General features: G+C 37.9%; 2 protein-coding genes and 1 long non-coding RNA gene across 3 annotated transcripts in view; 1 reads left to right on the forward strand and 2 right to left on the reverse strand.

Moving 5' to 3' along the window:
- Window positions 1–79: 79 nt before the first annotated feature.
- pef1 (penta-EF-hand domain containing 1) lies at window positions 80–2,510 on the reverse strand. The gene is made up of 5 exons (XM_077590889.1): window positions 2,448–2,510; window positions 1,794–2,016; window positions 1,392–1,547; window positions 1,060–1,203; window positions 80–990 (listed from the first exon to the last, which is right to left on the reverse strand). Exons 1-5 carry the CDS (start codon window positions 2,466–2,468, stop codon window positions 761–763), a joined length of 774 nt encoding a protein of 257 aa, XP_077447015.1. The 5' UTR covers window positions 2,469–2,510; the 3' UTR covers window positions 80–760.
- Window positions 2,511–2,673: 163 nt separating this feature from the next.
- Window positions 2,674–22,877, forward strand: part of LOC144067500 (uncharacterized) — an 80,916-nt gene continuing 60,712 nt past the window's right edge. Inside the window, exons 1-4 of the long non-coding RNA XR_013297958.1 lie at window positions 2,674–2,718; window positions 3,490–3,548; window positions 15,982–16,080; window positions 16,274–16,414. This is a non-coding gene — a long non-coding RNA (uncharacterized LOC144067500). The remainder of the gene's footprint in view (window positions 2,719–3,489; window positions 3,549–15,981; window positions 16,081–16,273; window positions 16,415–22,877) is intronic.
- Window positions 4,251–7,996, reverse strand: gjb9b (gap junction protein beta 9b). The gene is made up of 3 exons (XM_077590478.1): window positions 7,941–7,996; window positions 5,770–6,174; window positions 4,251–5,660 (listed from the first exon to the last, which is right to left on the reverse strand). The coding sequence occupies exons 2-3, from the start codon at window positions 6,157–6,159 to the stop codon at window positions 5,208–5,210; spliced, it is 843 nt and encodes a 280-aa protein (XP_077446604.1). The 5' UTR covers window positions 6,160–6,174; window positions 7,941–7,996; the 3' UTR covers window positions 4,251–5,207.

Below are 22,877 nucleotides of genomic sequence, written 5' to 3' on the forward strand. Positions count from 1 at the left end.
TGATACACTGCCAACCGAGGCGCATCAATTTTGCTTTAAGACACGTTGTACTAAAACATAACACAAAATACAGAAGCTGATCACTTTTGGCTTTTTATTTTGGCAATTGAGCATGATTTAGAAGTGTGTGCAAAGTGTCTTTTCAAAATACAATTCCCCATTTATTGTAAATTATGGTGGCTTCACAAAAGTAATGAAAAATCATAATTTTGACATGAAACAAATGTAAATTATCAATGGAATGTAAAGTAAGATGTGCAAAATAGATAAATGTTTGTTTTGATCAACATTACTGGAACTTTGTTACAAAAATATGATTTTCTTGCATCAGAAGGTTTATCAAAATATGTTCTAACAATCATTAAATACTTTGAAGTGAGATTTGCATGTCTCTTTCACCTATGTAAACAACTTCTCCATCCATATAAAGATTTTACTGATAGAACATACTGCAGTATATTTATCATATTATGATGGTATTAGTGTAATTAATGTATTATTCATCTTAACACCAATTTGTTTGTTTTTAACTGACGTAAAAAAAAATACTAGTTACTATAGCTAACTGAAAGGCATCTGCGTTAACGGCAATAATTTCTTGCCGGCCATTATTATTATTATTATTTCAAAGTTACAACTTAGTATAAAGCAGAGCTCTGTAGGTTATGTTTCATGTCTCTATAGCAACATGTGACAGAATATACTGCAGATACGCCAAATATTAACCAATAACTGGTGATTCCCGCAGGCTAAATTCCGTTCACATGAGTCTTGTGATGGCTCCGCCGAGGAAATCCTCGTAGGCAAGGCGGATGTTGCCTGTCATGGTGGTGTCTTTCCCTCGGAAGACCTGAGTCATGCTCTGCAGTTGGGTGCACACTTGAATGAAGCCATCCAACTGGATACCGGGACGGGAAGCTTGCATGCCGAAGCGCCGTACCAACGACTCGGAGAACTGAGGACTCAAGTTGTAGCCCATCTGTGCGAGGGCTGATTGAGGTGAGAGAAAATGGTGAGTAAATTGTGTTAATTAGAGTTCTGTGGTTGTGTGATGTTCACCTTGATGTAGCTCCGTGGCACTGATAGACCCCGAACGATCCCTGTCGTATTGCTGAAAGAGTGCTCGCCATTTTTGAACAAAGTCCCACATGGCTGAGAAGGCGAAAAGGTCCATACGACTTGATTTGGTTCTGTCAAACATGTCTAAAAGGCAACACAAAATGTCAGGAATCCGGAACGCCTCAGACCAGTAAATGGAATTGATGTAGTGTGACAACAGTTTTTCCCCCACTTCTATATTTCAGCGTTTTAATCGATAAACTTCAATTTTTTAGGACACCGGTGGGTGCATTTTAATAATATTCACGATGCTAGTAGAGAGGGGAACTTACTGATCATCATAAGGCAAGTTTCGTCATTAAAATTGGACCAATTGGAGTTGAGTAGTGCTTGTTTGAGCTCCTTCAAATTGATATAGCCGCTGTGGTCCGAGTCGACACTCTGAAACCACTGGTGAGCCTCTGGGTTGACACCTGGGGGGATGTTCCCTATTGACAGAGCCAAGGCATAAAAGGTGATGGGAAATATGATGAACAAGGAGAAAGGTGTGTTTTATCATTGCACCATGAAAGCTTTGACAGTTTCTTCCTGCTGGGTGGGATAAACCGAGCCTGTCAGTCTGGGACTCGGTTCACATCGATCATTTTTTTGCACAAATTATGCGAGCAGAGAACAAATAAGAGAAATAGGCTTGCTAAAACAAAACAAAAAACAAAAAAAAACTGCGGGAGTACCTGAAGGTGCAGGATGATTATAAGGTGCTCCATGAGGTTGACCCCCGTAACCCCCACTCCCTGGTCCAGGTCCGTAGTAACCCCCTTGTCCTTGACCATAAGAGCCACCTGGTGGCGCTGTTGCACCACTGTATGGAGCCGAGGGCGCAGCTTGATATTGTCCGCTGTTTCCATTGTAAGGGGCATTGGGATTGGGTACTGGGCGTCCAGCTCCTGGGTAGCCCTAATAGACAGTCCAAAAAATATTTTTTTCATTTATTATTATTTCCTATAGACTACAGCTCACCCACTTGGCCACAGATCGTAGCTGTAATGCTATCAGTCATGTTTTTTGGGTTGTTTTTTTTTACATTAAATGGTCTGGCAAATTTAAGTCAACATACTAAATTACTCTATTTGACCTTATGGTATAATATGCCATTCAATTAGGCGTTCTAGTCTAGACACAAGTAATACATCTAAGGTTTGTCTGACGTCTAGTCGTAGAGAAACATTTAAACTACTGCATTTAAGCGTAGCTGACAAATGCTAACGACGTTTGACGCTAAAAACGATGGAAACCACAAACATGATCAAGGATTTGACTGTTAGGTTGTGAAAAAATACGTTAACATGTTATTTTATGTTATAATATGAAGTACAGATTGGCTTTACCTGTCCGTAGTTGTAACTCATTTTTACTTATTGCTTCCTTTTTGCAAGAGGGTGGGTCCTGCCACCTCATACTTCTAATGATTGGTCCATTTTTTTGTCTATCCAAACCGCACCCATCGCTCTCAATTTTGATTGGGCAATCAAACCGCACACATCCTTCTCTATTTTGATTGGACAATCAGAGGTGACGTAATGTCAAGAACAGCTATCATTTTTTAAAACCTAGATGCATGAAGCTCGTGGACTTGGCGTTTATGGTGGTGGACGTAAAGTAAGTGGTTTCCCCCACTTTAATGGTATTAACACGGTAAATTCTTGACTGATTCATAAACATTTTGGTAATCAAAATAAAACCTCACGTGCTGCTATGATACATTTGACGTGTGTGAAGCTGTGAGTTGAATATTTTGGAATTAAGACCAAGTAAATCTATAATTCACTAATTCCAAACAATTGATTCTCATGTAAGTTTGATTAAATTGTATGATTCCCATCCATTATTATATAGCTCGTATTCAGAGCAAAAATAAGCATTTTTATACTTAGCATCTAAACACAGAATAGCACAAGTGATCCGAACGCTTCTTAGTGATTGTTGTAAATAACTGAAAAGACGCTACTCTACTTTTTATGCGTGTGTATTTTCTTCAACCGGCTGTAGAGGGCAGTATATTTCAACAAACGCATGACTTTTTCACGGTAAGGTTCAGAAAGTCATATACAAAACAAATTGGCAAAATTCCTTTTATAATATTTCAGGATTCGCTTGGGGATAAAGGAAATCATCTCGTAGATGCACTTTGGCTTGAATTTAATGCTTTTGTCATTATATGTCAGTATAATGAGATTTAAAGCTTCACCACAAAGTGCACAAATAACAACAACAAACAAACAAATAAAAATAAGTAAATCATAACACTAAATTATAACTAAATAAGTAGTCACATAATAAGTGTAGGCCTGTTTAGAATTAGGTGGCTGTGTAAAAGAGCAAAAAAAAAAAAAAACCATTCTGAAGATATGTCTTTCTTTTTTCCGATAGGGCAACAAAATGAAGCAGTCTTTGTTGAAGCAAGGATCCGAAGAAGACTTAACCACGAGGTATGTGAAATCCACCATAAAGATAATAGATCAGTCGGCATCCTTTTCATTCCTTAAGTGGGTTGATGGGTTGAGTTTCCATGTTGTTCGTAAATGTAACTTGATTCACTTTCAAAACTAACCTTTGGTAATTATCCAGATAACACAGAGTGACAATTAAACTACTTGAGTCTTTCTTTAGGCATTCGTTTCGTCGAAACTCAACAAATTTTCCCATAAGGAACCTATGAATTGAAGAATATATTTTTATGTGTGACACAATTAACAAATTGGGCTCGATGCCCGCTAACACTTGAGGAAAGGGCTAGTTGAAGAAAAAAAAGACCCTTAGAACATCAGAACACGACTTTCCAGTCTATTATGGTAAAAAGGAAAATTGCACCCTGCAAACACATGACTTCATCGTTCGCGTAGGTGTGTTTCAATTCACATTGCTTTTATTTTTCATTGCATGTTTTGCTTCATTCCTTACATGCTTTATACCTGGCATGTCACATTATCTTCACACACTTTGTCCCAATAGAGTAGTTGTTTAATTTAACTTGTATGCACCATTGCACAATATAACAAAATAGAAAAAAATAACGTGACCGCCAAGTTATTGTTTTCAAAAAGTAAATTTCCTCCTTGTTTTCTTCTCACATAAGAAGAACAACGAACACAAATATTAGTAGACCCACAAACGGAAACAAAGAGCCTACGCAAAGTACAAATATTTATTTTATAAGTGAAAACGGGACATGAGTGCAAAATAATACAAAAACAACATTGGAAAAATCTCTGGGGAATTAAAGTACACACGAGGATGAACACACAGCAGCCACATTGTGCCGACAGCTTCAAAGAACTGAGTAGAACTGAAATGAAGCAGACAAATAAATACAGTCAAATGGACAAAGAAGCACCCGGGCAAGAAACAAGTTGCTGTGGGAAGCTGATTCGGCAGATATTATTGGCTGAGCCTACAGCAGGTTGAACTAAGGCAACACTGAGAAATTAAACTAGGTCATAAAGTAACTTCAATCAAAAGCACCAAACACCAAACACAGATTAAGCAATATACTAAACCCCAATTGAGTTGCTCCCAATTTTACATTAAAAAAGTAAATGTTTAGAGATTACAGCATTAAAGTGCTTCAACGGCCAACAGGTTATGTGGGTTTGTGCGTGTGTACGTACATTTACTAAACTGACACTCGGAATTCCCTCTCATTCAAAAATATCGTTGCATATCTTATTCATTTTAATGGCTTGATAAATACTTGTCTCATATTTTAACATGTCACATACATACATTGATTAAATATCTTATACTTAATTGTATACTTTTCTCATTTTTAAAGGGTTTAGGAGTAGTATTAAAGATAATTGAAGGAATAATAATAATAATTCAATGTAAAATATGTCTATACTAACCTTAATGTTACAAAACCACTTCTGGAACGGATAATTGATTAGTCGCAATACCATTGTATGTGGAATTAAAGGTATTACTCCCCGCCTTTGACATAAATACAGCAGCGTATTTGCTGCAAAAAGTTGGGAATAAATCTGTATAAATATCCCACGTCGCTTATTTCCTTCATGCAGAGTCATGATTGATGAATATGAATATCTTCATATGTTCAACAGCTGCCATCCAATGAGATTCTCAGCTCCTCAAGTGCGTTCAACAATGCCATTTTCACATTGCGAATCATTTGTAGTTTCTTTGCGCCCTTTCTCAGCCGCGTTATTGAGGTTTTCGACGGAGGCCGTGGGATCCTCACGGATCGAATTTCTTGACCCGGGGGTCGTCAGCAATGTCATTTGGTGTTGGCTGGCGAATTCCAGCCTCCTCAGTTCACTCTGTTTGGCTTTCCATTTCCGGATGCGCTTGCAGATAAAGTAAACCATTTCGCAGATGCACATTGCAGTACAGACGACTGAAGAGACCACCATGAAGAGGGTGAAGATTTTTTTCTCTGTAGGCCGTGAGATGAAGCAGTCCACCACGTTGGGACAGGGGTCCAGCTCGCACTTGGACAAACGGGGCAGGTCGAAGCCGTTGTAGATGTGGTGAAGAATCAAGAGGAAACCCACGTCAAAGACCGCCTTAAGAATCAAGCTGACCTAATTGAAAATAAGGAGACACCATTGATGTGCAGAAGAAAAAAAACAGTGCGACATATAGTCTGTAAAATTTAGTACAACGCCATTGATTGATCAAACTCATCCTTACCAAGTACGTCCACCAAAGACCTCCGCGTTTTTTCCCCGGATGGGCATATAAATGGCCGTTTTTGTGCGTTTTGGTGAACGCCCGGTCTTTATTTTCCCGGTATTTCACGTGACACATCACCATCAAGGTTGGACACGTGACGAAGATGAGCTGCAGGGCCCATAAGCGGATGTGGGAGATGGGGAAGAAAAAGTCGTAGCAGACATTGGTGCAGCCGGGCTGGTTGGTGTTGCATACAAAGTCCTTGCTCTCGTCCCCCCACACTCGCTGAGCGGCCACTACGAAAACCAACACCCGGAAAATGAAAACCATGGAGAGCCAGACCCGGCCGAAAGCCGTGGAATACTGGTTGACTCCGCTCAGCAGGGCCTCCAATGCAGACCAGTTCATCGTTGTAGACTCGGCCTGCAGATTTTGGTATTGAGAAAAACAAGATCCATTTAGCTAATGGGAAACTGAATCCTAGCGATTAGAATATGTGTCAAAGTGGCGGCCCGGGGGCCAAATCTGGCCCACCGCATCATTTTGTGTGGCCCAGGAAAATAAATCATGAGTGCCGACTTTCTGTTTTAGGATCAAATTAAAATGAAGAGTATAGATGTATGTTACATTTCCTGATTTTCCCCCTTTTAAATCAATAATTGTCATTTTTTGTGTGTTTTTAGTTCAAAAATCATTTTTTAAAATCTAAAAAAATATGTAAAAAAAAAGCTAAAATAAACATTGTTTTAGATCTATAAAAAAACGAATATTCAGGGCTTTTAATCCAGTTCTTTTAATCCATTTAAAAAAAACTAAAAACTAAATATTATATCTAAAATGGTCCGGCCCACGTGAAATCAAGTTGACGTTAAAGCGGCCCGCGAACCAACCCGAGTCTGACACCCTTGGATTAGAACATTCAGCAAAAAGAGGGAAATCTGGAGCTTTTTGTTTATTATAAATGTCCTTCATTGATCACAATTTGATGGCGCACCTTGTCTGCCTGTTTTAGTTTCTTTGTCAATCAAATTATGTCTGAAATCCCCATAAAAGACTCCCAATGCTCCAATTAGCCAACGTTACTGTCCTCGAGTATGACAATCTAATGTTCCACCATACTTTAGTATTAGTGCATTACATTATTGTACTGTAATAGCTATCGTTAACTTTTGAGAACATTTACTCTGTTCTAGTGCCAAGAGTTCTCATTGTGACATTGCCAAACTACAATGTGATTTTGCACTCTTCTATTAAACTCTCGCTTATCAGTATCACCATATTAGTTTGCACATTTCAAGGTGACAGTAAATCAGATGTCTAAAGCTTAATACATGAGAAAACAAACTGCGACAAACTCGGATTATATATTATATTAGCTTTTGCTTTGGCATAACAAAATGTGTATAGTAGTTTTTTTAAAGATTTTTTTTAATGAAATTGTTTTATAGTTGAAATGAAAAGTAAAAACTTGGAAGTAATGGCAAACAGGAACTTCTGGATTAGCAAAGAATATCTCACTGAACAAACAAACTAGAAATTGTCATGGTTCAATATTATGAATAAGGAATTGCATAACATTTCCCTGCTGTTAATGAGGTAAAATAAGGATTAATCACCTCTGAAGTACTAATATCTGATGTATATAAAATGCTCTTTGAGCATATGCCATTGACTTTTAATTTGAAATGGTGTAAGGATTTTGATTCTTAATCATTAAGCATAGTATTTCATTAGTGCCCGCCAAACAGCTCAGAATGAAATTTTCCAACCTTACCTTTAAATGTTAAAAACCTCTTTGCATTTATGTAAAATGATAGTCCACACCAGGCAGTTCAAACTGGTTGAGCAACTTTTTTTTTCTCTTCCCCCACCCATATCATCCCTAATGTTGCCCGTGTCAACAATGTGGTTTCATGATCCTAATTTCCAATTCTTCATAAATGCTTTCAACACAATTAATTCATTTGGAATCTATATAAAAAGTCCATTCGTGAGCATCATCTTTAATAATTGCCCAACAAAAAGTGGCTGGCAATTAAAGTTCCTATTTTATATGATCATTGCAAAGAATAGAAACCGTGTTTTAATTTTAATTTTAAAGAACTGTATAAACATACCAGAATGACATAGTAATAAAAAAATAGGATATAGAGAAAGCAGACTGTTAGACAATATCAATATAGACGTACCTTACAGAGGTTTTTCCGATTCGATGCAGAACAATATAACTAGTTACTGTTATGACTACAGCTTGTTAAAAAATATGATGGGTGGAGTTTCAGCCAACACGCCTGCTGAAGAGCTCAAGATAATTCTTTTATGTACGATATATATCTAGGCTTCAACATAAGCAAAGTGATTTAAAAAACATGCACAATTTGCCAACTATTTTGCTCTACATTGCTGTACCTGATGAAAACAAAACAAGTAAAAACCATTACATTTATTCCAATAGTAAAGCTTTTAAGCTGAATTAAAAACTCCAGTCATTCATTCCTTCAAGCGCAATAAATACACATTTGACTGTAAACGTCACAGCTGAAAATATACTACAAAGTTTTACTAGCACCAGCTAAAAAGTCGGTCAGTTTCGCCCGAGCATGTAATAAAATATTTTCCTCAATGGCATGCTACTTTATTACTTACAATAAAATTAGAAGTTATACATCACCGAAAACTGTTAAAAATACATTCCAGTTTAAATGGACAATTTGATGAACTTCAAGAGTAACATCGTTCATATCTGTATTTGTTGCATTAGGAATTTTGTAAAGCAACCACAAAAATAAGTTCCTGGTAAAATTCACTTCCAACCGTGCATTTATTTCGAGCATTCACATTAATTTAATTTTTGATATGATTTATACTACTAACACAACCTCCCCAACAACCAAAATACTCACAAATACACAGAAGCAAATGCAGATGAAAATAGTAATACAATTGTAGAACATTATTGTAATTCTATCACCATATAAAAGTGGGAAAGAGGGTATCACAAAGAATGATTGTAACTAAATTCAAGGCTTGACTGATTTGCCAGAGGAGTCGGAGAACAAGATTTCCCTCCTAGTACTTCGGATAATTGCCCGGTGGTGTTTTTATAGGCTCAGAAGTTGTAAAAAAACAGCAAAGGCACCTCCACCTGCAACAAGTTATGACATTCTTTGGCCTGGAGAGGCTGCTAATGTTCCATTGTTGGCTATTATGCGTTATTGAGCAACCAGGATAAAAAAAAGTACCTAATAAAATGTCCAGACAGAAAAAAAATGATGGTCTTAATATGCAGCAGCTGGATCATCCGTAAAACGGAAAACGGCACTCTCTCTTATGCCTTTACATTTTTATGTCCATACATCTTTGCACATGATCTCATTCCAGCTATCCACAGATTCAGGACTTTCAATTTGGTTAAATTCTGACTTAGTCATGACTTAAAAGAAGGCATTTACATTTAGCACACTCACTCCTTTGAAGCCAGACTTGTAAATTCATCTAAAACAACCTTTGATAAAATAAAAAAAACAGTCATTGGGAATTGAAAGCAGCTATGAGTGAACCCTGATAACTTTGCCTTGGAAAAAAAACATTTATTTTCTACCATTCTTATACAGGACAAAATGAGAAAAACAACAACCTTGAGGTTAGACTTTTGAAGGCTTTGTTCAAACATTTAATTCAGGTTGAAACCAAATATATTATTATTATTTTGTCAAATTTAACTGAGAGTCAGCTCCATGGCCACATATTGTCCGAAGTTGAGTTGAAAAACTTACTACTTAAGGGAGGTGAGGTGACACATCATTGGTCATTGCAACCGATAAAGTCCATATGTAACTTCACCAAGCTACACTAACTGAACATATAATCAATACCCTCACATTTTTCAATTCTACTGATTTCATAGATTTCATTTCAATTAAGAAATGAAAGAATTCATCATAATTCTTTTATATTGCAGGTGTTCCAAGTTACAACACTAAAAGTAAAAAGCCAATTTCCTACTTCTCGGTTGTCTTGGGCACCCATCGTTCCATTTTGGGATGGCGGCGCTCACCCCAATCCGCGACACCACTGCTACTACTTTCACCCTCATTAGAGGTGGTGACATTTGCTGTAGCGAGTAAGTCACGTCGTCAGCGCCACCTTGGATGATGTCTGTGTTTGTCCCTTGCGGGCGACATCGCCTCAGTCTGTCAACAATTTTCCGCGTTAATAAGTCGCTCCAATAATTGTATTTCACAATACAGATGATTCTCGATATGTCGTTAATTGATCATCAGCCCGGCATATGAGTAGCCCAAAACTTAGCTCTTATTTGTGGTCCTAACAAGCACAGAAAAAAAAAAACAATACAGTGGTACCTCGACATACGATCGTAATCCGTTCCGAGACTGAGATCGTATGACGAGATTCTCGTAACTCGAGCGGACGTTTTCCATTGAAATGAATGGAAAACAAATTAATTCGTTCCAGCCCTCTGAAAAAACACCAAAAGCAGGATATTGGATTGGAAAAAATGTTTTATTTCTTCTAATTCGCCATCTATTAACAAAGTAACACATAACTAGTGGTTTAATAGTAATAAAATGTGTTTAATCTAACTAAAATTGGGCAGATTTCGCCGACGGGAGACAGAGACGTTTGGGGGGGTGGGGTTTCTTTTTTTTTTCCACGACGGCGCACTCGTAAACGGAACAAACAAATTTAAATTAACTTGGATTAATATATACAGACACTCAAACATACGTTTAATGTAACTTTACACAAAACTGAATTCTAATTTTGTTGTAATCTTTTGTTACCTTCGTTTTCCGGGTTGGCGGTTTGCCACGCCTCCACCCTCACGTTCGCTATCGATGGACTGTTTGCTGTTGTATTCCCTTCAAAATATTCCCAAAATAATGCACACAAATGTCCTCACAATAGGATAACGCACGGCCACTTGCCAATGAGAAATAGTCTTTAAAGAACGATCACGGGAGCTTCTTTCCTTAGAAAGAATAACAGGAAATACAATAGTTGAGCGTACCCACGTATTGATTGTGGGTAATGAAGTTTTATTCTGAGAAAGGTTGCCATTGCCTATGGGTGTTGTGTGCACGAGTATACTTCATTACCCAGAAAGCCCTCTTTTTGCCCGCGCATGCGCGTTGTGCGTTTCCTGGTCGTATGAGAAACTCGTCTGAATTAATCGTTCCGTGCTCGTAGATATTGTTATACACGAAAGATATGCAAAAAAGACCTGGCTTGGTCGCATCACGAAATTTTGATCGCATGACGGGCGAATTATTCGATCGAAATTTCCGCCGTAAGACGAGAATTTTGTATGATGAGAATTTTGTATGATGAGAATTTTGTATGATGAGAATTTTGTATAACGAGGTACAAGGTATACGAGGTATATCAATTTTTGCATTTGTAGATGTGTCATTCTTAGAGGTATTATATATCATATCTTATGTATGTGATGTTAAATTGCTGGGCAGAGGAGTTGGGTGTACTTCATAAAGCGAAATTCACTTTGATTTTGAATAGTGTTTAATATAAAGCAGTGCCAAAAAAATCCAAGTTATAATGAACTAGGGTGATCCTCTAAATAGGTTTAACAGCACTTTAATTGAAGTTCTGTGATGGATAATACCTTTGTGGTGTGCTGCTCTCCAAGGGTGGACATTTTCGCAGATAGATTACTTTGCAATTTGGAAGCCATTCCATTCACCCAAGCCAAGTTCTACCTCTACAGACTGAGAACATTTATTGTTTTGTGAAAGGCAAAACCAGGTTTTCCATCGGAAACTATGCAAAGTTATTGTGCACATGTTGGTATCTACCAGCTGAAGAAAAAATAAGAATCTGTGGGAGGAAGTGAAATATGCAATTGGGAAGAAGAACCTGTCAAAAGCGTGGCAGTTGGAGAAGGTTGAATGTAATAATAATAATGATAATAATGAATGATGACATTTCACTAGAATGAAAGGGATTCAGTGCAACTATACTGATTTCTCACAGAAGATGAAATATTCAACAAGGCCGATCCAGTTGTTTTGAACAAGAACTGAGCTTAAAAAAATCCACATATCAGAATCTGATGCTCATTAAGAGACTTTGATCCTGTAGATTTGGAGTTTTTGGCAGATCTGACAGAAATACTTTGACGAATGATGTCAACGTTTTGACAGCAGTTCACCTTTAAATGCTCGACTTCATGCTGTGCTCGTCTTAATACATATGTGACTTGATAAAATGAAACATCTCAGCTTTGACTGCATTTTTATTATGACTGGAAATACATTTTGCAGCATTAAAAATTTGCAAGAACTCAAAGTAAATAAAACTTTACCGGCTTGCTTCCGGTGACTAACTTTTTTATTTTAGTCTTCCCATTTGCAGTCACACAGCTGTGGCCCAATAGCCTTTAGATGTGCTTGGTAAAAATAAAAAATAAAAAAGACTCAGCAAGACACCATATGGGCACTAAAGGGTCATTAAAAGGACATTACTGAAGCAAGGTAACAAGTGATTTATGCTTTGAGCACTTCAAATTAACCAAGATGCTAATTGATGAAGAGCTCTAAAATTCATCTCTGGGATTTAAGAGTACTAACTTGTTGGTATGAAGACTAGCCTGGCTTGAATATCAAAAAGGCAATTTGACTTATTTCAGTTATTAGTCAAATTCCCGTTTCCATTGGGGAAAAGTCTTACAATGAATGTCAATTTATCAAGACTATTTGCGTTGTCATTTCCTCGAAAAAATATTTTCTAGCAGCCATTTCCTTATTATTATGCGGCGGACTGGATGGAACGTGAATATTTAATTTGAAACTCTTGTTGACTGACTCCCACGAATATGTACCCATTTCACTTCACAATTCCAATAACGGGGTAATCATAGTTCCATTACGCTGGGTCAATCACACAGTTTTGTTTAATTTATACCTAGACATAGACAAAAATAGTCTACCACCCTCACGAATTTTGGTTTGAACCAAGGCCACTCTCCAGATGGGGATCCTTTAACCTTGCGCTTTATTGTCTTAGGGCTGGGAAATGGGTTTTATTCTAAGATGGAGATGAGATAAGGCTCTGTCAGGGATTCCAGCCCCTCTGCAGGCTCATTGCGGTCCAGATGACGGACACTGCAAGAGCCCAAGATAGATTTCATTAAGTTCGATACTTTTGTGCTTTGACTTTCTTTCATGTACTTCAACTTTTTCCTGACTTTATCCGTCTTCTTTATCTTGTCATTTAACCAGTTCTGATTTCGGCGTGATCGTTCATCATTCTGCCGACGGAGAGATTCACCTTCCTTTTGTTTTTTTTGTGTTTGTTTTTTATTTTTGCCCCTTCTGCACTCTTCTTAGAGCGGATTCTGTGGTCCATCGTACTTCTGGCGCCTTGTCCCCTCGATGGACGATCTTGTGTCCTATTCTGTACGGCAACATCTGGTGCACCTGCCTAAAACCTGCTGAATTTTGCTAACTTGTCATAGCTAACTCTGGTGATTGGCCCACTTTTCACAATGGCAACATCAGCGATCTTTGGATGATTTTGTGCTCAAGGCAGCATCACTCTCTTATTTTAATGACGGTTTAACAAGGGTATAAGCTCTGTGATCATTTGAACAAGCGTGTTAAAGCTGTCTCCAGTTTTGGTTGGCTTCTCATATCAAAATATTAACTCAAGCTTTACCCAATAGTATGCTTTCAAACATCTTTTTATTTTTTTTAATCATTTTTGTTTCTCCTCTGCCTCATGCTGCTTCTTGATGGCTAACTATGCTCGGCTTGTACGGCAGAAGCTCTTTAATTCGCTGTTGTTCGTCACAATAATGCTGCTCCTGTGTTGTTAATTAAATGCAAACAATGCATATTCATGAGGTTATACTACTATTACATGTGACGTTAGTTTCATGTGGTTGTTTGGTAAAATGGTAAATGGAGAGTACTTATATAGTGCATTTATCTAAATGTTTTTACCATGTCCAAAGCGCTTTACATTAGCACTCATTCACACCCAAATGGTGTTGCAACTATGCTAGGTGCCGTCATATTAAACTAGATCCAAAGGCTCTCCTTTAAAAAAAAGCCAGTGTTTATTATGCGTGTATGTGTATATTTTTTGAAAGGCCTCCAGGACAAAAGCACAATATAATGGTGTCTCCCGTAAGTTACAAAGAACTTAGCTCGGAGCTCAGCCCTTAAATTTTAACAAACATCCTCATCTGTGAATTCCGACTCAGTCGAGCAGAACTTGCTCAATTGTGGAGCTCGCTGTAAGTAATTAATGTGTTAAGCCTATTTAGGGCAATTACGTTTCATCCTTAGTTCTAGTATGGAAAGGATCCTCTGGACAATGAAATGCAAGGAAGCCGGTATACATGGACAACCATCACACTGGGGGTTTGCATGGGAATAAAATGAATGTTTTGTGGCAGCACCATAGGCTTTTTTCTGTATAAAAGATGAGCTGCTAGCAAAGCTGATGTGTGCTGTGAAGCGAGATTTTTTTTTCTAACCGCCCACAGAGGCCGACTGAACTAACTGCAAATTAACTAGGCAAATAGATGTTTGCCATTGTTTTTGTTGTAGTGGAACCTGTTGTCTCACAATTATTTCCGGTAAATTCGAAATAGATTCGATGTATTTGAAGACAACCCCTTGTTGATTCTTTGATTATTTGAGACGGTATTTGCTGATATTACAGTCTGCAATGATTGGAGCATGTTTTGTGTAAGCCTCATATCTCTTTCAATTCAAACCAAAATTTTCATCTTCACAGTTTCCACTCTATTTTTGTTGTTGTTTTATTTTGACTTTTTGTCAGATTGAATGCGTGGTGCTTTTGACGTCCCCCGAAACCAAACGTGGCCAAAACGCCAAGTTTTATTCCATCGTCGGAAAAGAAATGCACCGAATCAAATAGTAGAGCCTATATCTGGAGGCCAATTTTTATCCGAGCAGAGTGTGGGTCTCAAATAGCTCAAATGAGCGGAGAAAAAACATAGCCAGGCTGGTTAATATTTGACATTCGCCTTTTCATGTAATCTCCTCTCAAGAAGATGACTGGAAACTGAATAGGACATCAAATATGTATTTTCAAAGCTATTATATTCTTTAAAAAGACTTTGTCCATTGCATTGGTGGGTATTTTAAGAAGCCCCGTCTTATCACATTTTACTGTCACTTTACAAAGTCCAAACACGCAAACCACCTGGTATTAGTATTCCAAATTGATGAGCCCGGGAGAACTCTTCTTTTTGTCTGTTTTGATGATTTTTCAAACATAAAATCCACTTGAGTTTAACTTTAAGATTAAGAAGGCACAATGGTGCTTTATATTATTAGTATTCTCTTTTTCCTTGTTTGACCTTAAGGCTACTATTAAGAAATAATAATCATAAAATAGGTTTTCTCTTCTGTATACATTCAGTTTTCATCTTTCTTGATGGATGTTTTTGAATGTTTTGTGAGAGAAATCTATTGTGTACCTGCAAGGGGGCCTTGCGATGGGTTGATGTGTTAGTGTGACTACCATCTGGTTAATTGACATTTATTTGCTTTATGTTTTATCAAATCTGGATTTGTGACTTGTCATCACACAGAGAAACCTTTTAAACCATCGCTTTACACGTTCTAGAGCAAGGGTGTCAAACTCAGGTTGGTTCGCGGGCCGCATTAACGTCAACGCCATTTCATGTGGGCTGAACCATTTTAGATCTAATATTTCGATTTTTTTTCTAAATTGGATTAAAATAACTGGATCAAAAGCCCTAAATAGTCCGTTTTTAAAGATCTAAAGCAATGTTTATTTGAGCTTTTTTTTTCTTAGTATTGGAAAATGTCTTTTAATCATGTTTTTTATTTCAAATGGAAACAAAATATTTTTGGTGGAAAATGGAAAATATTTGTATATTTATTTTTAGATTTTACAAAATGCTTTTTGAACTAAAAACACAAAAGAAAAAAAAATGGATTGAAAAATTCCAATGATTGTTTTTAAAAAGGGGAAAATCAGGAAATATAATGTACATCTATAATCATTTGAATTTGATCCTAAAACAGAAAGTCGGCACTCATGATTTACTTTCTCGGGCCGCACAAAATAATGCGGCGGGCCAGATTTGACACCTGTGTTCTAGAGAAAGCAAATGACCCTTTTTACATTACACTGTCAAAATTCCCTACTCCTCACTTTTGTATTTTAAACATCTTTTTTTTTTGGTAGGAAAACCAAGGCAGTACCCAATGACCCACATCAATATGTTGATGAATTCCTCAATTTCTTTGATCTGGACAAAGAGTCAAACAATACTTTTAGAGACAGGTAAACACAACATGTGTTTTCTTCTTGTTTGTTTTGCAACTTAAATCAAAGCCAACGCCAGTAGAGAGTTGCATTTCATTTGGCGCTAGCAAGAATCATCGATGCAAGTTTGACATGAGCCATTTCCATATATGTAATCCCCTAATATATGTTAAACTTTTGATTGATGCCAATTCTCGTCCTGGTTCCGCAGCGCCGCTCTAGTTTTGTCTGGAGAAGACAATGCCGCTGACGGCTGGAGACTGCAGCCTTGCTCAGTGAAGCTCGGATTCTAGCCCCCTCCCGCCCGCCTCTGCGTGGAGACTCCCTGATCTTCCTCACTCTGCTTTTCTAGGTCAGTACCATCATAGCGGCACGCACCAGTGTACGAACGCAGCCGGGATGTTTAATAAAATCCCACTTAACAAATCGAACCGTTAGAGAACGAACGCAATCGATGCGACTTGAACTTCTGGGTTGAATGGATGAAAGGAAATAAGAACAGTTACAGGCTGTCCCCTCACCGTGAATCTTAGTTTTATAAATGACACCAATGGATTTAAGGAAAAGAAAAAAAACAATCTCGGTAAAGGGCATGATCTCGAGAATCGTCTCAAATGCGTATTGATGAAGTTATTTATTTGAGTCAGATTTAGTTTGTGGGAAAGAGCTGAAATAGGTATAAATGACTTCGCAGTAAAGAATGAATACTATAAATGGGAATTATTTTATTGACTATATATCCCAGCATAAATTTGACCCTGAACTGGTCATAATTGTGAAGTAAATAGAGCAGGGGTGTCAAACCGATTCCGCCGAGGGCCGCAGTGGGTCCTGGTCTTTGTTCCAACCGATCCAGTGCCGACATTTTAACCAATCAGGTGTCTTCTAAAATAAGTAGCACCTGACTTTAATTAACTGATTACACTTGCAAAAGGTATCCTCTTGTTGAGTTGGAATGAAAACCTGCACCCACTGCGGCCCTTTGAGGACCTGTTTGATACCCCTGAAATAGAGTAATGTATAAACTCAAATGAGACGTTAGGAAGCTTAGCACGTTTCAACACACAGAAAAAACGCTTAAAATGATGAGTTCTAGAGGATTCTAGTTCTTTTTTATTTTTAATTATTTTTTACAGTCGTGGCACTGTTAAGAAGTTCCACTTGGAACCAAATAGACAGCATGCACATTAAATAAAGAAAAGTGCAACATCAGTGAGCCACGAGGAGCTCTCGGATGAGAAAACCGTATTCCACCGAGAAAGACACAGACCCCCCCCGCAAAAAAAAATAAGCCAAACAAAACAAAGCCCCAAAATGCAGTAATGAGCATTCCCTTGACTGGTTTGATTGCGTAACTCATCCGTGTTCACCATTGACTCTTGAACACTCCCCGCGGAGTTGCTCTCGCACTACGTTTGCGAGCACTCTTGTGTTTGATATGCCGACTTAATACCGGAGGCTTGTTTATCGGGCGTCTAAAAAGAATTTTCCAAATATTATCTTTAGCATCCTAATGTGTCCTGACAAAAGTGCCAGTAAGTGTTCACGGGGATGCACGGTGATAGCATCGGATTTGATTGGGCGAAAGTCCGCCCAGTCGAGCGATGCACTCAAAAGACGTGCCGTTTTTTAAATGAAGACAATGTATTCTAGCAGGTGAATTCTTCCACCTTCCTTTTGTTGGCTGTCGGCACCGAGGGAAATCTGATACACTCGCAGGTAGAGCGTAAAAGCCATCGTCTGCTTTGTAAGGCTCAACGCGGCTTATTTCCTCACCCCGGTTTGGCTCTGCGGCACTCGTGCACTCGGAGATTTTGCAGAGTTATTCACCTGTTTGTTCCTATTCCTTCATCTGTCGCCAGGGAGTTGCGTGAGGTTGCTGAGACCCGTGTCTCCATATGAATATAGTTTGAATCCCAGCGTGGAAAGCAACAGTGACCTAAACATCATCTCGCAAAGTTGCTCAACGCGGCATGAAATGGCTCGCGTTCTTTTTCACAATAGGAGCATAGATGGAATAATTATCTATTATGGGGACCTGAGACCCCCCGGCAGTCTGACAGTCAAGCAATTTGATGCGCGTTAGGTCTAGAAAAAGAGAGGGAAAAAAACACTACACTGAAAATGTATAACATAATGATCACATTCATTTTCTTAAATCTTAAAAATGAGTGAGCAGATTCATGTGTATGATGATTACCCCTATTTTAAGTCAGTACTGTTTGTTCTTATAAGCCCTCACATCTAAAATTTGGTCACTTATCACATAAATCAAGAAAAGGAATATTTCTGACAAATATACCTTTTCCCTTAAAATAAGAAACACCCCAATATAGCCTGAATCCATCTTTAATTTCTGAACGGAATATTTCTGAACGGAATAGATTTTTAAAATACAATAGAATTGTTTTCAATGATGTAATCAAAACACATCTGGGAGGTCATTAATGTAGGTTTGTATACATCCCTAAGCGATGTAAAGTTCTAGTGGAAATGTTTCCATGGAAACTGGAATGTAATTAATTCGCTGCTTGATAGAAGTGAGTGAAGCTTTTTGAAAGATTTACTTTCCTCAATTTGTTGCTTGGAATAGGTGAGTTTTGCTTATTATATTCAAAATATTACTCAAAAATAGAGCTTATATATATGTATATGTATGTATATATATGTATATGTATGTATATATATATGTATATATGTATGTATATATATACATATATATATATATATATATATAAATATATAAATATATATATATATATATATATATATATATATATATATATATATATATATTTATTTATTTATTTATTTATTTATTTATTTATTTATTTATTTATTTACCTGAGGCTATGGCAGATAATTTCACTTCACTGCAAACGAGGGAATTCACCCTACTTGAATGTAGGTGTGTTTTGCAGTGTATCACAATGGAAAGTGAAATAAAACACGCCATCTTTGCCTGGGAACATTCCTTGTCTCGGAATCAAAGACACGCCCTTTTGTACTCGACTAATCTCTGGAGTTGTGATACATGCTTATTTCTTCAGAAGGATTATGTACATGTTAATCATATGACACAAGGGTGCTGAGGAAGAACTGCTTTGGGATTCAAGACCCCCATTTTTCCTGCAGCTTAGTATCTCTGCCCCAACAAGATTCCTATTAAATCCTCTATACTTCCTAAATGTTCTATTATTTAAAAATGCTTGTGCACCACAAATAGGGAACTTATAATGCCAAATTTTAGAAGATTAATTTCCTTTAATATCAACCAGAACCTTTCAGTTATGGATTTATCAGATATCACGCCAACTGATTTGCCTGTCAATCTCCTATAAATTAATCCTAAAAGGCCACCGCGATATGACACTAATATTGTATCTTGTATCAAGTTCTTGTGCAATTTGGTGGCTGTTGAGAGAGGAAATGATAAATGTAATATGGCGGAAAACCCATTTAGAATCCAGAAGGAAAAGGTTATTTTTGATGGAAAGGACAATGACTGCTAAAAACTGAAGAATTTATAACAGGCAGACTAACAAAAAAACAAAAACACGTAGACACTCCACGCTGGCTTTACCGCCCGGACATTTTTCTTAATTTAGTTAGGCTTTAAGTGAGAAGATTTCTGTGCAATGCCACTGTGCCAGTTTTGCTTCCAGCAGCAGTCCAGACACTTATCCGAGCACCAAGTGTGAAATTATCTCTCAGTGCCATGATTGTCCACTCGCCGAGGCCGTTGCTCCACTGCAACGCTAACAACACTTTTTTTTAGACCGCCTAGCCATCTGCACTCGTCGGGGAGAAAGGCAACGCCTCAGAAAATCCAGGCAATCTTTCGTTAGCCACCCACGTACTACCGAACTTGATCTTTAATAGACTACGGTATGTGAATAACTTAAGTTGGAGTATCGCCAGTATATGCTTTTGAAGGCAAGTTGCGTTTTAGTGAAAGCTTCAATTATTTCTTGCAAGGTCACACTTTTATTCCATTTAAAGCGCTTGTGTCTTCAATTTATTTCGTCCCTCTTCTTTTTATTTAGCTATTAGAAACTATACATTTATTCCTCTCGCTGTGCTCAAGGTGAAGTGTATTATTACTCATTTTATGTCTACCAAGTGAACTTTTAAGTTGGGAGTTGGATGAGAAAGTCCGAAGTACTTTACCCCTGAAACAGAAACTTTTTGTACGCAAGAGCTTGATTTCAAACTTTCACTTTTGCACAACTCGTAAGGATTTAGTGCTGTTCTGCAGTTGCTTGAACACATTTGTTGTACAACTTGCATGTGAGCACTCAGTCAATCTAATTTGTTTGTAGTTCTTTGTTTGATCGAGCTCATAGTTCTCCAAATGCAGTTGCATTGAATTTCCAAATTTCCTTTGTGTTTACAAGAAGGAATAATGAGCATTTATTGCTCTTCGTCTATAATTTGTGCTGTGCTTGAACGGAAATTGATTCTTTTAGGTACCAAACCTTGGTAGGATTGTATTCTATTTTGACTTGGCTTTGTATGGTAAATTATTTTGGGAGGATTTGTATGCCTAACTGCGTAAAAAAATAGTGTAAATTATAGACTAGTATTCACATACGATGAATATTTTAAGGTTCCGTTCTCCTTTGCACATAACTGAAATATTTCAATCCTATGTATACATCAATTTATTTTTCCTATGAATCTGTATGTTGTTCTGATTGACACACATGGGCCATTTGGTACTTAATGAGCCAAACTCAATATAGGGACAAATATTTGTCATTGGTGGTATAAATTGTTTTTTAATAGTCATAATTTGCTACAAATGTAAACAAGTTCTAAGTTCTCCTCTGGCCTGCTTTTAATTTCGTATTCCGACGACTGTCGACTACTGTTTTCCAGGCAAACTGTTGCAAATATGTTATTTATTGTACAGTTTCGATAGGAAGCTTGATCGTTTAATTTTGAATACGCTTTGATAAGATTCTACCATTCAATTAGTGCGTAAAAACTTGTAATAGTGAGACTTTGAAGGACCTCTGCTTTTGAATCAATGCAGTTTAATATGAAATCACTCCAATCTCTGTCTACCTTCTAACATCTTCACCTCTTCTGGGGAGGGTGAAGAGGGCTTTTATTGGAATTTCTGACCATTCTTCCTTTTTGAGGTTGCATGCTGACATTGGACAACGAGATTCGGCACTCGGTCTACGCTTTAGTTTATTCCAGAGATGTTCTATCAGGTCAGGGTGAGCTCACGGTATAAAGTTCTTCCGTAGAAAACTCGAGATATAATTTCCTTGTTAGAACTCTAAGGGGACATCTCCAAACTTGAACTAAGAGGCCAACGTCTCTGAACAAAATTTATCACCCCAACCGCGTGAGAGCGAGTATGACCTTTTATTCAAATCACGTGATTGAGAACGGTGAAGAAATACACCTAGCATTATAATATCGATTAGTTTCCCCGCTCATCACCAGATTATTCCATTTTTTTTCTGTGAATAGACAGTGAGGTCAGAGTATTTCCTCCAGAAATATTTCACCTTGAATGCCCTTGAAAATCCTTTCCAACTGGTCTGACAAGTGGTAGTCATGCATTAAGAGAGAAATGCATTGCCTCGGAGGCCATCAGTGGCGTACAAGGCGGAATGATGAAGACACAGACAAGCCTGGAGGAGGAAGAACACATACTATCTGGTATATATGTATATTTAGCTACTCCAGTGCAATATTTATCCTTTGGGTTCGCTTTATAGTCATTTATTCAGCATTCACAGCTAGTTTAATGTAAATATAAAATGGCCACATAGACAACAGTGCAGAAAGGCGACATATTGCACACATTGCTCAAGCGCTAATGATTGCCTCTCATCGACCTGTGATCAAAATTCCTCCAAGCGGCAGAACGCCACTTCATATTAAATCGTTATAGGAATTTTCAAAATAAAGTCTGAATAAAAGATGTGGGAAATACACGTCAAACGGCGTCGGTTTTCGTCCCGATTGACGCAAACACGCCAAGTCGTAAACCGGTGCAATTTTCAAAATAAAGTCTGAATAAAAGATGTGGGAAATACACGTCAAAGGGCGTCTCTTTTCATCCCGATTGACGCAAATACGCCAAGTCTTAAACCGGTGCAATTTTCAAAATAAAGTCTGAATAAAAGATGTGGGAAATACACGTCAAGGGGCGTCGCTTTTCGTCCCGATTGACGCTAACACGCCAAGTCGTAAACCAGTGCAATTTTCAAAATAAAGTCTGAATAAAATATTTGAGAAATACACGTCAAAGGGCATCGATTTTCGTCCCGATTGACGCAAACACGCCAAGTCGTAAACCGGTGCAATTTTCGAAATAGTCTGAATAAAAGATTTGGTAAATACACGTCAAAAGGCATCTTTTTTCGTCTCAATTGACGCAAACACGCCAAGTCATAAACCGGTGCGATAGGGGTTCTTTGGGATCCTTTTTTTTTGGCGCAGTCCCACCGTGCCAATGCCACCCGCACTTCACGGCCTGACTCCAACGTTAGCTTGTAACCTGGGAACTTTAATTCTAATGGCAAAGCGCGCTTTGATTTATACACGTGTCAAACACCGGCTCTTGGCAGCGCCGTGCATGAACAAAGATGGAAATTAGGTGAGATGTAATTCAGGCGAATGGAACGGACAGCTGTAAATGGCTCCCATGACGACGACTCTGCACATTTAGCAGGCCTAAGAGGAAAGAAGTATGGGGGCACGGGGTAATAACACCTGCTGTGACACTGTATTTCATTGACGTAATGTATGCAAACTGAATTCCCTCGCAGGCCAAAGCATCAAATCTGGAG

Source organism: Stigmatopora argus, chromosome 21, assembly GCF_051989625.1.
Source record: "Stigmatopora argus isolate UIUO_Sarg chromosome 21, RoL_Sarg_1.0, whole genome shotgun sequence".
Taxonomy (NCBI): domain Eukaryota; kingdom Metazoa; phylum Chordata; class Actinopteri; order Syngnathiformes; family Syngnathidae; genus Stigmatopora; species Stigmatopora argus.